Source organism: Gymnoscopelus microlampas (genome assembly GCF_963454915.1).
Source record: "Gymnoscopelus microlampas genome assembly, chromosome: 16".
Lineage (NCBI taxonomy): Eukaryota > Metazoa > Chordata > Actinopteri > Myctophiformes > Myctophidae > Gymnoscopelus > Gymnoscopelus microlampas.
Window position 1 is genome coordinate 29702147 of NC_139953.1, and position 18360 is coordinate 29720506.

An 18360-nucleotide genomic window follows, 5' to 3' on the forward strand; every position below is an offset into this window, starting at 1 on the left:
GTGCGTGGTGATTACACGGAGCTCGCTGATTAGACGAGACAGTGGTGACGCATGTGCCAAAAATAGCCGATCTACAGGCCCATGGCGCATAGCGAAGCGACGCCCCGTAGGCTTGTAGATCAGCTGTTTTTGGTGCGCGACTCCGTAGTACAACGAATTATATAATCTAAGGCTGTAGCAGTGACGTTGTGTTCTTATGTCGCCCTCTAGTGTGTATATGATTGCATACCATCATGTTCCATTAGTAGTAGAATTAGTGACAGACTTACCTGTCTATCAATTAACATCAATCAAATATATTCATATAAAAAAACAGTTATGTGTTGACCCCAGCAAAATACATTACGTTTAATGCAATCTCTATGCAGGACTGATTTTTGTTTTATTTATTAATTATAAATATCACCATCATCTAACATAATATTTTGTATGCATTCAAATCTGTAACGGGATACAAAAACACTGAAATAACTCAAATAATGCAGTGAATATCATGATTTAATTAGATGTCTGTTGCATCGGAATATACCAGAAGAAAATAATTCACAAAGACAATGCATCCCGTTTTAAATGGTGCTTTTATTGCAATGTGTTGCATTCTCACATTCATGGATGTTATAGATTTGTTAGTCAAAGCATCATTTCTTCAAGGTCAGCATCCTCACCTTGGAAAAAAGCAGAGGGACCAAATGCACGAGGTGTCAGTGTTTTTGAGTGTAGTCGGAGAAGTGTGTGTAAACTTTTAAAAACTAATCCCAGTTTGAGCAGCCACGTACATATGAATGAACATACCTCCAAAATATGGACAAATGACTTTTTCAGTAGATGCAAAAAAAAAAGAAAGAAAATAAAAAGTTTGTTTCTTTAACCAGCAAACAAAGAGTTTTGTGTTTGTTTTATCAGCCTACAGGGCTCTCATTCCCTGCAGGGACTGGACCCGGCCTGAGACTGATTGTCTACGACATTCCTAAGATCCACACACCTGAACAGAGGCGAGAGACAGAGACAGACAGAGAAAGAGCGAGAGGGAGAGAGAACATAACATGCATAAAAGTCTCCCACATGAACATCATTCATATTGTCCCGTTATAGCTGCTCCAAATTGGTGCCTCTTTAAAAACAAACTTTACAAAGTGTAATATACAAAACTGGACAAAAACGAGTAAAATGTATAATATATATTTATTTATATTAATTTGTACAGGGGAGAAAGTGGAACCTTGGTCTTTTTTTCTCTCAAGCTCTCCAGAGGAAGCATAATTGCCCAACCCTAAAACACAAAGGGGTGAGATACTGTAATAAGCCTTCTTTATCATCACTGTACCACTTCCAACCTCAATTCCAATAAGGCAGCACATACAAATACTTGACAAATATTGGATCAGCGACCCGATTGCTCCAGTAACTCACACACATAAAGTTGGGAAGAGTTAAAATACCTGCATTAGGAATGAGTGGGGATTAGGCCTACTACTAAACATGTAGGCCTATGGATATACGGCGCACCAATACCACTGATGAATTAACCACTGCTGGTTAACTACCACTGCTGACAAATTTAGTAGTGCTTCAGTATTTCTCAACTGGCTTAGTACTGGGACCCATATTTGTCAATGACCGTGCAGTAAGGAACCAATAGATCAATTTACACTTGAATACTTGTTTTCGAATTCCATCAAAGCATATCACGACAAATGTTTGGGTTCCCCAAGACCGCAGCTGAGAAATGCTGTTTTAGAAGAGTTAAATACATAACATATATTCAACTGCCAATCATTGCCAACGACATCCCATCTATTTTTGCTGTTGAATTCATCCATGGAAATGATATCAGCTTCAAATAGCATCGTGCTAGCAGTCACTTAATTCTGTGGATTTCACCGATTACAGACTGGTATTGGTGCACTGCTGTATACTTAGCAATAGGCAGCACATGATTATGACAGTGTGAGATGACAACTAGGTTAGTATGTTGTCATTTCGATCAGTGCACAAAGTGTTGTTAGATAGCAGAAGCACAGTCTCGACTAGCCAGACAGATGCGAGTGAGCGTCCAACTTAGTTTAAGGGAAAACACGCCGAGGGGTATTATATGGAAGAGGAGATGGATCGCAGAGACCTAGTGGTCATAGACGGAACAGAGTGGAGCGTGGGCCATTAAAGCAGAGCTAAGTAGGAATGTTCAATCGCTAAAGCTGCAGGACATTTAAAGTACAACTAAACCCAAATCTAAGTGAAGTCTGATGTCTAATGCTGAAAAGCAGGGTACTGAATTGGTGATCTGCTATTGGCTGGGTTTGGTGTCAGGTGTTGCCACACTCTGTGGGTAGACATCGCCTAGCATCAAACCCAGCCGGTAGTAGACAGCCAGTTTGTACCCTGCTTTTCACCTTTAGTATAAATCTTCACACAGATTTGAGTTTGGAGTTTTGTTGCACTTAAAGGTGAAGCTTAGTGTGTACTAAACAAGGGGAGAAAGGAGACGTGGAGGTCACCTGAAGAAGATAGGCATAGTTTTTATACTGAGAATCAGCTGGCAGAGACAGAGAGACGAAGAGAGAGAGAGAGAGAGAGAGAGAGAGGGAGAGATCATTTCATTACATAGAAGTTAAAGCATGTACAATTTCTCAATCATCATCTTGGATGTATGATATCCCTTACAACCGAGTTCTTTGCAAGAAGACCCTTTCAATTCAAGGACTTCTCATGAAAGTAACATAAATGACTAGTTTACTTTCTTTGTACATTCAGGGGATATCTTTTCTCTATCTCCAAATTGTGATCCGATTCAAACAGTAGACTTATGATGGCCTCTTTCCTCCAGTAAATTCAATATAAAGTGCAAAACTAGATTGTATTTGCAAATTCCTGGAATAATTTTTGATTAATATTGTACATATGTAAAAAAGTCATGTAAAATACAGTAAACTTGTTTTTTTTTCTATAAAGATAAGAAAGTCCTTGTTAACAAGGCCATTATCATTAAACAGTAAAGGAGCAATCTTCTCTGCAGAAAATATATACAAGAGGCACCTCAAATTTGGTAAAAAGTATTCACCTAATGAAAAGAACTGAAAATTTTCACAATAATTTTCATATGTGAGATTGATAGTTGAGAGAAGTCAAAAGATTATCAAGAACCCAAATCTAAAGTCAATGATGGGGAAAATGGACGATCCCATCTCCGGGAGTTTTTTTTATTATTAATGATTTTGTAAAAAGAAAGGTAACAATTAACTACAACTAACTTGACTATGAAATTACTGATTTTCGATTCAAGTCCTGGGATTTACTGAGCCAAATCCATGTGAAGAAATGCTTTTTTTTAGTAAGGTGCATAGCTAGCTGTTGCAAGGTTTTTCTTCCTGCAAATACTGATGCCACTTCGGGCTCAAAGGAGCAGTTTTGTGTTTCACTATGGGAGTGACTGGCAATGGGGGGAATGGGAGGGGATATCTAAATGAAACTTTGGGATCGACTATGTAATAAAATATGATATTGTTGATAGGCCACTTGTCAGGGGAGGTTACAAGATTTAAGTATTTAGGACAAATGCACAGCATCAACACATAGACTTATTTGAAGAGTGATTAATAAGCTACATCAGGAAAATTTAGGGATTGGGTACCATGAACTCTTTCAAATACAACTGAAAGGGCCGCTACATTATGTCTTGTCCAATGATGATGAGGCTTGCATATGATCTACAAACATACTGAAGCTTTGGTCATTTACTTTTGACAAATGCAAAAAAAAAAGGCTACATCAGTCAGTGAAAGAAAAAACTCAAGAAAAATAATAAACAAACAGAAAGCCCTCTCACAGAACATCACAACCCAGCCAGGCAATGCTTCTCCAGAAAACCAAGGCTCCACTCTCCCAAGATCTGCTTTTAAACTTTTTTTTTTTTACTTTTTTAATACAACAGAGAAAATTAAATAATATGGCCTTTTTCTGTCTGTTTTAAATTAACCCGTACAAAAAGCCAGTCCACACTGCTTCTCTCTCAGTAAAATCACATTCAGCAGTCGTCGCTTACAAAAAAACAAAAAACACAAAACCATTCTCTGGCATTTAAAGAGTTAGAACTGAACACCCACAGTTTGGCTGTGCAGGGTCGAGAAAGTAGAAAGAACTATAGAGCAGAAAAAAACAAGGACATCTTCGAGAGTTTTCCATCTTAGAGAGAACGCCAGATATACAGTATTAATCACGTACACACATACACACTCGCTGATAGTCATATACATACATACATCATCAGAGAAATAGAACATAAAATAAAATTAAAAAAATAGAAAAAATAAAACATGATGGAGGCAAGTAGTTATTTTACCACAAACTTGGAGCACTAAGTTTTTTTGTCGATTCTGAACAAATACATATTCACATTTGTCTGTTATATACATTATGGTAACATCTTGAACCAATGTTAAAAAATATTTATTCTTGTACCTGTTAACTGTAGTGAGGAGGAACTGTCTTTGCCAACTACCGGCTCTTGCATAAAAATAACGTCTAAATGGTTACATGTGCATCGTTTTGTATTTGGCATGTATTCATCACACGATCAGTTCTGACGAAGAGTTGCTGAACAACTGCGTTTTAACAGGGTTGTACAGGCGACTATATATATATATACAGGAATGCCTATTCCAACGGTGAAGAGAGGGAGGTGGAGGGAGGGTATATTACAATATGCATGAAAAGAAACAACTAATCTTTTCAAACAAACAAAATAAAAAAATAACACTTAAGTGAGTGAGTGAGGCGGAATCATCGGTTAGAGTAGATAAACGTACACACAGGCCTACGCTGAAAGTGTCCTTCCAAAATACATTCTGTCCTTTTTCGCGTTGCTTCTGTGTCTTTTTTGAGGTGTCGATATATTTACAAACAGACCAAACAGTGGCGCAGGACTGTCTGACCCTGAAGCCTCATTTATACTTTGTCGTACGACGACGTGTTGTGAGCTTCTAGAACAGCTATTTTCAGCGAGCGACATCGTCGTACGATGGAGTATAAATTAAACATCACACCGCTCTTTCAGCTAGGAAAAGAAAAGATCAGAAAGAGCTCTTAATTCTGTCCGTTATGAGGGTACAATTAATAGCATACTGAGGTAATGAAAAGGTGCTCTAACGTCTCAACTATTGATTATATATATATTGACAATTCTCTAATCATAAATATGTACAAAAGGAGTTATAAAAATAAGTGCAACTGCAATGCAACACTCGAATGACCTTAAAACTGACATCAGCGATGATCGGTATAGCGTTACCAATGGATCTGCTTGAGTTGTTAAGGAACTGCATGAAAAAGAGGATTTCTGTTTTTAAGGGTCAAATTGCAAAGCAAGTTGTGGGGTGGACTGTTCATGGGCCACTGTTTGGGTACAAAGTGCACGCACACAAGCACACACGCATGCACGCACACACACACACACACACACACACACACACACGCGCACGCACACACACACACGCACACCCCTGTACACAAAGTGGTTCTCAAATCACACAACAGTTGAGGAGTTGGCTGGTATATTTCCTAAGGTAAGGGGGCTTAGCAGGCAGGATGTTGATTTTGTGTACTGTCCCCCCTGAATTTGGGTGAAGTCGCACACTTTGTGAAATACCTTGGTTCAAACAGACCAACGTGGACTGAACAGCCAATTATTCCATCAATAGCTATTTTTCCATCCATTTTCTCCAGTCTATTTTAAGTGGACTTTTCAAACTTCGCTACATTGGAGAACATCTCTGCCAGAAAAAAATGAAATTGTCCTTCAAAGGGTTGAGTAGTACTGCTGGGCAAATTGACAGCGGAAACACTGTTGCATTGTGATTTATCTGACAGCAATAAATAGGTGCCTTTGTTTGCATCCATTCATCACTTATAGAAGTGAGTGGAATTACCGTTTTGCGATACTATGGAAGATCAACGAAATGTTCCATTTCTATTCAGCCGTTGTAATGCAGTATATTGTAATTTGCATAAAATACTTGGATGGAGATCTAGCTACTAAAGCCTTAAGGTATAATTTGAGCCCTGTATCAGTAGATACCAAAGAAAGAAACAATCAAACCAAAAACAAAACAAAACAAAACTAACATTTCATCTTTTCATATGCATCAAAATATTAGTGTACAGTATAGTATATTCATTTGGGAGTGGGGGCCCATTGCAAATGCAACAATAGCCTACTTTGCAACCAAGGTCTGGTCAGGGGTTTGTATTCCTTCTGTTTACTAATGTGTATAACATAATTCACACATTTTATCTTGCATGTTAAGGTGTGTTGTTGCCGAGGGACACAGTGTCTGACTGGGGAACAGTAGTCATAGAAGCACTCAAATGGGAAATTAGTGTGTGGTCAAGTGGAGTGATAGCACTGGGGTACGACATGTGGAGCGAACACAAAAAAAAAAAAAAGGGCTGAAATCTTAAAAGTCCTCAATTATTTGCCAGGGCACAATCTGGGATCTCCTGCTGAAACAGATTTTTGGAGGTGATGTGAAAAGCGATAATGTCTTAGACTTCATCACTTTTATTTTCTTCAGGATCACTCCTTGAAGTTTTTAAAACTTTTAACAATGGTAAAATATCAACAGTACCTTTTTTTTTGGAACTTCTATGACTAAAAGCTCTACACAATAAAATCCTCAGTGTTGCTTTATTTTGTACACTCAAGAGTTAACTCATTAATGACGAGAACTATTAAGTAAAAGTCTCAAATCTTTTCTATTAGAGGGAGAGAATTGAATTGGTTGATTTAAAAAAAAAAAAAAAAGCAAAATGATGTAAAGGAAATTATAAAATTCCACTCCGGATATTAATGGCTTAAATTAACACTGAGGATTTTACAGTGGACTTGAACATTTTGTTGTGATTATAATTATGACTTACGTGGCATGACAAAAAGGTTTTAAAACATTATAGAGAAACATTGCAGTGGTCTGAATTAGTCTGAAATAGGCTTAAGACTAAAGTACCCAAAGGTCATGGTAATGGACTCCCTCTCATTATATAATTTTATACAAAGTATGTTCTTTAATTTAACCACATGAACCCAAGTGTCCCTATTTTGAGGCAAACATTCGGCAAAAATTGCCGATCTACAAACTCGGACCTATTATAGAGCCCTGAGGACCCCGGTCGGGTAAGTATATATGGTTTAAGTGGTTGAAGAAGATTAAATAAGGGGGGCATAACTAAGGTGACCATGAAGGATAGTTCAGCAAACCACGCCACTTTAATGGGATGTATCAGTTTATCGTTTAGAACACCTCTTTGTCCTCTCAGAATTCCTTTGTTGAAGCTATATGTTGTGCGATGAACGACCCCGTTCCCGATTTGTTTTGCAGTTCATTTGATTGGGGGGGGGGGGGGGGGGGTTAGCTATTTCAAAATCAATCGCTTAACAATTGTTACTCAGATTTTTTTTTCACATTTTAGAAGATGGAATAATTTCCTCCTCCACAACAACAATTTGCACAATTACATTATGATGCCAAACATCAACGTTTAAACAGAAATGAAAACAAAAGAAAACATAACCGGAGCTAAGATTATTTGGATCAGATCTCAACTCTGAATAAAAAAAAAAACCTGGATTGAATCACACTATATATAGTTTGAGTTTTTCTGCTGTGAGACATCATTCAACAAACATTTCTTTGAAGAGGAAAAGCAGTTAGAAAATCTTTGTCCTTCGGTGCTGTACAATACTACCCGCCTTGCATGATGCACATGGCAAACAACACTGATAGGCCAGGAGCGAGGAAGTTGGAACGAGAGAAAGAGAAAGAGGGGGGGGGGGGTTGAGAGGGAGAGAGAAAAAGGGAAAAAAGAGAGAGCCTGACAGGGCTCTATATTCACAGCTGCTGAGGTGAGGGGTAAAAATGTGAAGGACAGACAGTTTTAATAATCATAACAGTCTATTTCTTTTTTTATAACTCTGAAAAAAACCTCCTCCCAGCAGAGAGAGGTACACAAGTTCCAAACTGAGCAGCATCCGGTCCGTCTCCCATCCATCCATCTGTCCATCCAGCCATCCAGCTGTCCATCCATCCTGTCTGTTAAACGAAGCTTGTTCCGATGATGATGGTGTTGATGATGATAATGATGATGGTGGTGGTGGTGAGAACAGAACATTTAAAAATTAAAAAACAAACAAAATAATTCCCGAAAAAGATTTAAAAAAATAAAAATCCCAAAATAGAATAAGTAGAAGTTGAGCTTGGGGAAACTACAACTTCCATCAGGCACTGCAGCGTGGAGAGAAAGAAAGAACAAAACAGAGAGAAAGAGAGAGACAGTCAGTCACAGATCCAGCTGAAACTGAGCTTCTATCCCACAATGCCACACAGGTCTGAATCGTTATATTCCAACATTGCAGAGAGAGAGAAGGAAGTAGGAAAAACCAACAAAAAAGGCAACCATACTCTCTCTACGACGCTCCCACGCACAGAAAAACTAAAGAAAATAAAAACCAAACCAAAGAAAAATAAAAATAGAAACCCAACTGGGCTCAGCTGTATATGCTCCCATGATGCACGGCTGCTTTGAAATCCCAGTGGAACGAACGGTTCCGGTCCCGGATCAACAACAAGGACGACGGCGGCGACTTGATGAATCTGGACGACGTTTCACGGTTGATTCTCTTTCTCAGGTGGCGTTGGCGGCGCATGGAGTCAAGAAGCAGAGGAAGAAGAAGATAGGTAGGTAACCAGGAATGAGCAGCGAGACAACACTGTCTTCTTTGATAGGCTGAGGCAGACAAAGACAGGTTGTCGGACAGATTCTAGACAGACAGGTGGGTTTGAAAAACAAAAACAGCGAAAAAAAATAAAACAAAATAAAACAAAAAACGCACTGCTGCCATCGCTTCTGACTCCCGTGTAAGTTCGCCTGTAGTAGTTTAGGCTGTACGACGCCACTTGACAGCCAGGCCTGTCAGAGCCCGTCTTCCATCCGTCCGTCCATCCGTCTGTCCTTCCGTCCGTCCGTCCCAAATCCAAATGTGCGATAGAAAGACCTGTTGGTCTGGAGCGGCAGCCAATCCAATCCTCCTGATGATAACGGAGCAGTAGCAATAGCCAGAAGAAGTACAACGAGGAAGAAGAGGAGGAGGAAGGAGAGTGGGGGTGGGGGTCGTCGGCAGGTAGGTGGCATCACTCGGTGAGCAGCTGTTGGAGGAGACTCTTCTGCTGAGCCTGGCTGTTCTGGGCGCCGCCTTGGGGGCCCCCTACGGGACCCTTCTGGGCACCGCAGCCCGCTATGGAGCCCTGCTGGCTCAGGTAGGCGTCGCCACCGCCGACCAGGTTCACCGTGCACTGGACGTCCGCGAACACCTGGACCTGCTGCACCTGACGGAGCCAGGGAGGGAGAGAGAAAGAGGCAACGTTACTGGTGGAGAAGCAAGGCTGGGTTGCCTAAGGAGAAATGGTCCGTGGTGCACTGATTAGGTTCAGGGTTCAATTTGCTAAAGAGACTGGGGGGGGGGAAATGGGGAGTCACATTTTCTTAAACACTTCAGCCCTTACTTCGTTGTACGTCTTTAAATATGGAAAAAAAGAAGATTTTGTTTTTGAATTTGTCCAAAATAGGGACACCAGGTTTTATGTGGTTAAAATACAATTATTAAATTGTGATATTATCAAACATAAATATCAAACAATATATTATATCAACAAATAATATATCGGGAATTTATATAGTGCTTTTCTAAACACTCAAATATTCTACGATCTACATTTCCCAAAAGGAATACACGCAATGACCAGAGAGTGGGATATCAAAAATAGAGGCCCAGAATAGCCAGATAATAATAAATGCTGGACAGGATTCACTGACCTGCTGGTCGCTGCACATGGGGCTGACATTACCGCTGCTTATGCCCACAGGCTGCCCCATAGGAGGCAGAGGACCCATGCTGCCTGACCCACCGGCCATAGAGACGGTGATGCTCATGTTGTTGTACACCCCCTGCTGGCCAAAGGCCTGCACTGCACCCTGTCCTGGCTGGCTGAACAAGCTGTGGCACGGAAGCAACAAAGCAAAGGACATTCTGTTGGTGTTCGGTGCTATCCAAATAAAGCTCCCACTGCACGGATCCTGTATGTTAACATATAGCTGCAGATGCTGCTAATGACAAACTCTGACAGGCCAGAGTTTGTACATATATTATGTACAAATTATGTACAAAAATGTTGTACATATATTACAAGTGAAAATCTATTCACGGAAGATGTTTATGTAATTGGCTCCTGAGATGCACCTAACAATTAGGTTACAGTTTGTCCCGAGTTCACGCCTGAAATATTTCTTAAATTTAGGCAAATCGTTGGCCTGTGGGATGGAATTAATGCGTACATTTGTTGCTAATCTAATTAACCTGGTCATAGCAATACTCCAATTGTAGTAACTGTCTAAGCCAAATGACTTCTCCTGATAATATTAATTATAGTTTAACAGGCCAAGATTTTAGATTTTCTCAGTCAAATCTCAGGACAAATCTTCTCCAATACAAACAAATCCATGCCAACCTGGATTAATGAGGGGCACCACATTAGTCTGAATAATGTAATACCTACCTATACTGTAACACTAATCTATCACCTTAAACTGCTTGTCCTCAATAACCGTGTCAATGTATGATATGCAGAGGGCACAATACAAGTTTCCCATTTACAGTAGGTATGACAAATGAAGTGGCTCTGTATATCTGTGCAGGTTTTTGTCTCTTTGAAGAGATATATTACATTGGCTATTTTCACTTGGCCAGCTCACCTGTTGCTGCCAATGGCTGTTTGTTGCCAATTCTTCATGTCAGACGACTGATAGCCAGGGGGTGGAGCCTGCTGAAGCAAAGGACTTTGGGGGGTCGAGTTTTGAGGTGACAACAGCGGGCTGGTGGGGCCGAGCTCGGCAGGGAAAGGCGGATCTTGCTGGACTATAGCTATGACAAAAGGGAGTAAAAGTTTAAGAAGAGCATAATACACTCAGGATGCTATGGATCTTTTTTTTGTAGACAGTAAAATCATCGGTGTTCATTTATCCATATGAAACTCTAAAGACCATTAAAGAGTGCACAAATGTTACGTTTATGATACATTTGTACACTTTCTGAGTTAAATGTAGCACTCATATATTTACTGTGCACTCACCAGACGCTCCAAACTGCTGAAACAGCCCCTGCTGCACCGACGAGTTGACTGTGCCCCCAAATTGGCCCTGGATGCCCCCAATCAGCGCCTGGCTCCCTAGGGGTCCTCGTCCTGACAACTTAGGGTCCAGCGGTCCGCCCGACATGGCGTTGAAGTGGCTGGGTGAGGTAGGGGGGTTCCCTGCCATGGGGCTGTAGCCCGGTGGGAAGTTCAACTGCTGCTGCTGCTGGGGTGTGGCAGGGGGACCCTTGGGGAGCCTGGCGGCTCCGGTGGTAGGCCCCCCAACGATGCCCTGCCTCATCAGCATGACCTTTTGCTGGAGGAGCTGACGCTGGCGGTGCTGGAAGCTGTAGAGCTCCCTCTGACGCTGGGCGAGCATCTGGGCATTCAACGGAGGCTGAGGACAGACGGGCAGACAGACGGAGGAGGCGAGAATATGGAGGACAAACAAAAGAGAAGACGGATGGACATGTGAGAGGGACATCGTAATGGGGAAGGAAAAGCAATGAGTGGAGAACAAATACGGGAAGAACAAAAACAGCATATACTGTACTGAAAATATATACTGTATACATATATATATATATATTTTGTATTTATTTATATTTCTTTACTGCAAAAAATCCATGTAGTAGGTAGGCTTGTGCCAATTTAAAAAATCGACCAAACTCTAGTAGTACACAGTAATTACCTCAGTGGTCCATTTGATTTACCCATTTGTAACTCTTAAGAGTGTAGATGGGGTGACTCACTTGAGAGGGCATCTGAGGCTGCTGCACTCCCGGACGTATCCCCATGGAAACGTGCTGCTGCGTTCCCCCCGGAAACTGGTTCATGGCCGTCAGCCTGTTCTGCAGCTGACACACACACACACACACACACACACACACACACACACACACACACACACACACACACACACACACACACACACATTACTACAACGCCTGATGTGCCTTTGTGGGCCTTCACAAATGCCCCCTCACCCCCACAATTCTTCTACATTAAGCGGAGCACACACCACAGCAGACCCTCCCCAAGCGTTCCTGAGTGCACACAGTCAGCTCATATAAGTGATATTGATGAAAGCATTTGTCCCTATTCGATTTATTTTTCCAGCCAGGACTTGAAATACATTTCCCCATACACGGTTGCAAACTAAACAATCTAGACGGCACAAACAGGCTGGCCAAAATAAATACAATAGATGTGTGTTTCTGGAAAATACAGTTATGCTTCCTGGCTTAAATAATGTTTCTTAGCAGGTCTGTAAGTAATTAAGTACAGTAAGTAAGTAGGTTGGACAGAGTAGCTTATGGTTGGTATCAGCCAAGCGACAAAGGTGCTAGACCCCTGGGAGATGGATTGCTGAGGTGGAGCGGCAGACATACCATCAGCTCCCAATACTTACTGCATGTCTTAATTACCCAAGCTGTGCTACTCATATACCGAGTTTGTGGTGCCTGGGAATCGAATCCTGAACCTTGCGTTTCAAATGTCATGTCATCTGTTGACTCTATGTCAACACTTATTAAATAGAGATGATGACGCCATGTCAGCCGCTGGCATCCACAGCTGGTGTGTGGGGCTTCTACTAAACAAATGGGAGCTATGTAATGGAATGGCCATGGCACGTCCGTGATAGGCGGCATTTACTCTGGGCGTTATGATTGCCGACCACTACTTTGTACGTGTTTTAAATTCCAGCAACTTTAATATCTATTAAACATTATATTTAACATAATATCCAAGACAGCAGTTTGAATTTAAGGGATGTGGTTTTGTTTTGTGGCCTTTTTAACACGCTTGCTGCTTTGGCAGTGTTTTAGCTGCTGAACAGTTCTGAGAAGGGGCATGTTCCATGACAGCAGTGATTACTAAATGCAGGGAGTGAAACACAAATGACGAGGGAGGGAAGGACGGAGTGGTAGAAGTATAATATGCACAGGTGAAGAAAAATAAATGTGTGTGTATACTGTATATATCTTGGCTTAAGGGAGGACCGGCCGGCTGGCTGGCTGACCGTCGGACCACGTCGTCACGCTCATATCACTATCACTCAGCCATAAATATATAAGGAGTTCCCAATGCTGCTACACCCACATATGGAGTGTGTTGTCTAACCTCAATGTGTCGTCATGGCATCAGGCGCAAACAAATCAGCTCCATATATGGTCAAAGAGGGGGGCATGCACATATATGGGCATATATTAATGACATCAGCTATCTCCATTTATGGGCAAGGGATACAGTGATCTCCATATACTGTATGGGCATATTGGTCGGATCGGCAGTGCGACGTAGGTGTGTGGGCCACGTAGCGTCCCTAAACCTTGAGTGTGTGATTATGTCCTCACCTGCTGAGGACCCTGCAACCTCTGCTGTAGCTGCAGTCTCAGCTGGTTGGGAGGCAGTCGGAGCTGGGGTGCCATGCCCTGCGGTCGGGCCATGCCCGGCCTCAGCCCCATGGTCATGGCCCCGCCGGGGAAAGCAGCACGTGGGGCCCCAAATCCCAGCCCCTGTGGCCCCACAGCCTCTGTGGGGAATTGAGCTTGAGGGGCCGGGGTGAACGTCGATGGGTAGCTGGGTAGTTTGGGATCCATGGCGATGGGGGTGGTAGTGGGCGGTTGCGAGGGGAAGCGTTGAGGCAGGGGGTCGAAACATCCTCCCTGGAAACAGAAGAGCATGATACATACTATCAATCTGTGCTGGTTTCAGTGTTGGAATCCATTCAGCATTGCATCTTAAACTCTCACACAACCATTGTCCTCTGAATGTTTGCCCCAGAATAGAGACACTAGTGATCATGTGGTTAAAAGGCCTTCTGTTCAACCCAACTGTTTATTACACCCCAGGTGATTAAACGTCATTGTGCTTTTATCATATTCATACATCCATCTCTCTCCCTCTCACCTGTACCAGTTTGTCTATACCAAGGGCCTTGTCCAGCTCGGCCAATTCACTCTCGTCTGTCCCGCTGAGAAAGGACACCAGCTGCTCCAGCAGAGCCTTCTCGTCGTTGCGACCCTCAGGTGTGGTGGGCGGACACAACATTTCATCCAGCGGACAGGGAACGCACTGCCTGCTCACAAAGAAAGACAACCACACACACACAAACACACACACCCAATAGGTAAATAGAGACTCGTGTTCAAGTACACAGGGGAACATCCGTCTTGGCTGGGCACTCCAAAAAGCACAATTTTCACCGATGGGAAACAGTTTGGGGAGTGCCATTTCTGTCGCTGCACTAGCGATTCCTCCAGATTGGTCGAGGCGCCTATACAGTAGGGAGTGTAAATGGGAGGGATAGCGTGTTCCTCCACATGCATTATGCCCTCCCACTGAAGAGCCTTGCTGGGGAAATGAAAATTAAATTAATGGCCTTGGACGCCGGAGAAAACCAGCAGTAACAAACCTATGCTTACTGCTATGAAAACCAAATCCTGATACCATCCCATATGAAGGACCGGTCTAAGATCTTTGCATTGGTTCTGTGAGGCTGTTATTTTCTGACATTTCCGATTTGTTTCCACTCAAATTTAGCCCATTCATAGAATTTAGACGTTCATAATGAAAAAATGGGAACAAATATACAGGTGCAGGGTTTCTGATAAAGCTGGTGGGGAACTTAAAAGTGATATTTCTTGTGTTAGTAAAGCATGGCAGCAGAAGGTCAAAATGGAGAGATTCCAGTCAAGGTGCTTGGGGGTTACACCCAATTTCATTATTCAGAAACTTGATATTCTTTATCATTCTGCTATCCAGTTTGCTCTAAATGCTCTGTTTAGAACACACCACTGGACTCTGTAAACTGGCCAGTGTAAAATGGGTTTAGATCAATTGTATCATCCGTTTTGACTACAGTGAGGGTTAGAGACATAGTATTATCATGTATCTGCGGTTAATAAGAAAAAACGGTAATATTTACTCTTGTGGGGACGCTAGCGGAGCTTGCACAGGGGTTCCCACACTTCCGTCGAAAGACAGCGTATCAGACATGGCCAACGGCTGAAACTGGGAGTCTGCACCATCCATCTTGGAAAGACCTGGGACGAAACAAGAAACATTCATGAACGCAGCAACCAGTGTATAATGAACTGCAGATGTAGTCAAAACCTCTAGTAGGATGTCAAAGCAGGTATACAGAATCCAATATACAGTAGGCTGGAGGTAAAGAATAACGACCGAAATGCAATTCAGACACCGTTCAAAGCTAAATGTCGTGTCAAAACAAGTCAAAACAAAGTCACATTTTAGAATTCATCAATGCAAAGGAATACACGCAAGTGACGTCACCTTGTGCTATTTGCAAATGATACAAATGAATGCAGAAAGTAGCCTGCAGAGCCAAATCCTTCCTTACCAGTGCTGGAGTTGAAGGGGTTGATGACGTCTGCCTCTGGGAAGGGGCTGGTGGTGTCTTTGGGGTTCTGGAAGGGGTCTCCCTGTCCCTGACCTTGGGTCTGGCCGGGAGTTGGGGGACCACAGAAATCGAAGGGTGACTGACTCTGCAGGCTACAGCCTGAGGGGGGGCCTCCGTCACTGAGACCTGATGCAGTGAACACACACGGTGGATTAGACAGATTCACTGACTGCATTTAGATGCACACACCTAGATTACTGGCAATAACAGGTCAACCTTCCTAAAATCCTATGTGTTAATGTATCTCTAAGAGTGTACAAATGTAACCAAATGGACCAATTAAGGGTCCACCATGCACACAAATGCACCGATAAGGGTCAATTTGGTTACATTTGTACACCCTCAAAGATGATGATTTTACTGCACGTAATTGTGTTCTCTCTATCCGGTGTCAACTCACAGTACATGTAGTTGACTGGCCATCCCTAGGTGTGCATAGAATGCAACAATGATACATTTGTATTTCTAAAGCTAGGTTTTTATTTTTGCAAGGTACTGACAACTTAAGTGTGGCATTATATAGTAACTGTTGTCAGAACTGAGGCAGGCAAGATTATTTATTTTTTTAATTATTAAATATTTTGTTCTATCAAAGCTAAATGGTCATGGATTCATTTGCCGTCAAAACTCAAACACTACTGTACATACTGTATTCTTACCAGACTGCTCTTGTTTTTAAACCCTGTACTACTTAATGCTGTGTAATTGTTTTAATTTTAATTAGTATTTTATCATTTTAGTTTGGGTGCCTGTTGTGTACTTCTGTTGTTGTTGTGGTTGTTTTTATCTGTCGTGTTATACTGCTTTGGCCTGTGTTTGGTCACAACCACAGCAGTGGTCACATTTATAAAAGAAAATAACGTCCTGGATAAATGTTATATATCTTTCACATGTTTCCATTTAATACACAATAAATCCAACAAAGATATTTCCATGCTTCAATACATAACATAAGCCGTATTTATCGGGTTATGCTTAGTACGATTAAGATCATATCTCGATTCAGATAACTGGGTTAGATGCAATAATTGCTGCAGTTTCAGTATTTGCTACTGTGCATGTAATCGCAGCCACTGATGTGGCAGTGCACAAATGTGTGCGTGGTGCAAAGCAACACCTACACGCAGTCACAGTACACGTCGTAAGCACGCCTGCCTACGCACATGATGAGCAACATTTCCATTCAGCCTTCAATCAGATTTTAACCTATTAAACCCTATATACTTAGTCGACCGGGGTCCCCCAGAGTTCTATACTTAGTCTGTTCCTTTTTTCTTTCTACACCAAGTCTCTTTGAATTAAATATTTGGAACTATACAGTAGTGTTTGGAACGATTGGTCACCTGATGGCAAGCGTTCCGCATTCTTCTTGTTCTTGTTATTGTAAGTTGGTTGTGTCAAAAAAACGACTGAATATTCTTTGTTTACAACGGCACTCCATGGGAGAGTCGTGTCTCTCTCAATAATTCTGGTCTAGTTAAGCTGGCCATCTCTCCTCTGGATGACCATGCTGGCCTTTTGTAGCTCCTTGCACCCATCACCCCCTCTCTCTCTCCCCTCCAGCGTTACCTCTATTAGGAGTGCCGGGGGGCTCTCTCTTCACGGTCACACCACGGGGGACGTTGGCCTCGCCTGGCTGGGGCTGCGGCTGGGTCTGGGTGGGCGACTGGAGCTTGAGCTGAGGCGAGGGCGAGTGGAGTTGGGGTGAGGGGGAATGCAGCTGTGGAAGGGACTGCGGCTGGGACACAGGCGACTGTAGCTGAGGCAGAGGGGAAGGCAGTTGGGGACCACCACCTCCTCCTCCTCCAGCTGGGGTCGCAGAGTCCTCGCAGCCTTGTTTGGCCCCGACGGGGCCCCTGAGGCCGGGCAGCAGCTGGTTCAGAGGATCCAGGTCGCCGGGGCCACCAGAGAACTGAGGGACGGGTAGGAGGGATAGGAAAAGTTTAACAAGTGATTGAGAGAGGGAGAGAGGCAGATAGCAAGAGAGAGGACAACAGAGCATACATAACAGAAGATGAATAGGAGCGACAACATGGAAAGAGGAGAGACATGATGTCAACTGATAACTACATTAACCCTGGTACCCCTGTTTTGGGCATGTTATTACAAGCAAAATATATATTAACGGTAAGGCAACAGATAAGGGTGATATGTACATACTAGTCAATATCTAAACAACAATATCAGTTTCGTTTTTCAAATAATTATATGGAATTTACTTAAAATTAGAAGTATTGAAAAGGGGAACGTACAGATAGCAAAATGGAATCGCAAAGTGATAACACTTTGGGAAACCAAAAGGATATTTATATTAATGATATCCTTTGATATTGATGTGAGTTTACCAGGTTGGACATCTTCCACTCCTGACAACACAGAACTGCTCAACATGGGGTGATTGAATGTTGGGAGCAGGGCAGATTTAGCTGTTTGAACACCTTTTCCCAACATTTATAATATGTTATATGTTTTAAACATTATTTGAATATCCAGCATTTAAAAATATAAACAATAGTGAAAATACCGTAGCCATTGTGAGATTGTAGGGATTTCTTATCAAATCTACCGATTGAAAGAAAGGTTCGCAATTTCCCCCCCATTTTCTAGCTACCAATTCCCCACCTCTACTACGGTCCTTGTAACCTGACAGCAAGGAGTTCCCCCTGTGTGTAATGCACACAGAGATTTGCAGTACTCTTCCCCAGTTCCCCTGCCTGCTGAAAATGCGGACCGACAAATCAGCAGGTGTAGTGCGCGCCC

At 42.4% G+C, this 18360-nt stretch overlaps 1 protein-coding gene across 1 annotated transcript in view; it reads right to left on the minus strand.

The window, feature by feature from the left end:
• Positions 1 to 559: 559 nt before the first annotated feature.
• The window catches only part of LOC311063882 (nuclear receptor coactivator 1-like), a 30811-nt gene continuing 13010 nt past the window's right edge, over positions 560 to 18360 (minus strand). Inside the window, exons 9-18 of the mRNA XM_084083506.1 lie at positions 17170 to 17512; positions 15541 to 15726; positions 15106 to 15223; positions 14088 to 14256; positions 13532 to 13843; positions 11927 to 12031; positions 11175 to 11571; positions 10798 to 10966; positions 9862 to 10042; positions 560 to 9374 (exon numbers count right to left, since the gene is read on the minus strand). Of these exons, the coding sequence (XP_083939632.1) occupies positions 9180 to 9374; positions 9862 to 10042; positions 10798 to 10966; positions 11175 to 11571; positions 11927 to 12031; positions 13532 to 13843; positions 14088 to 14256; positions 15106 to 15223; positions 15541 to 15726; positions 17170 to 17512 (2175 nt within the window). The 3' untranslated portion in view covers positions 560 to 9179. The remainder of the gene's footprint in view (positions 9375 to 9861; positions 10043 to 10797; positions 10967 to 11174; positions 11572 to 11926; positions 12032 to 13531; positions 13844 to 14087; positions 14257 to 15105; positions 15224 to 15540; positions 15727 to 17169; positions 17513 to 18360) is intronic.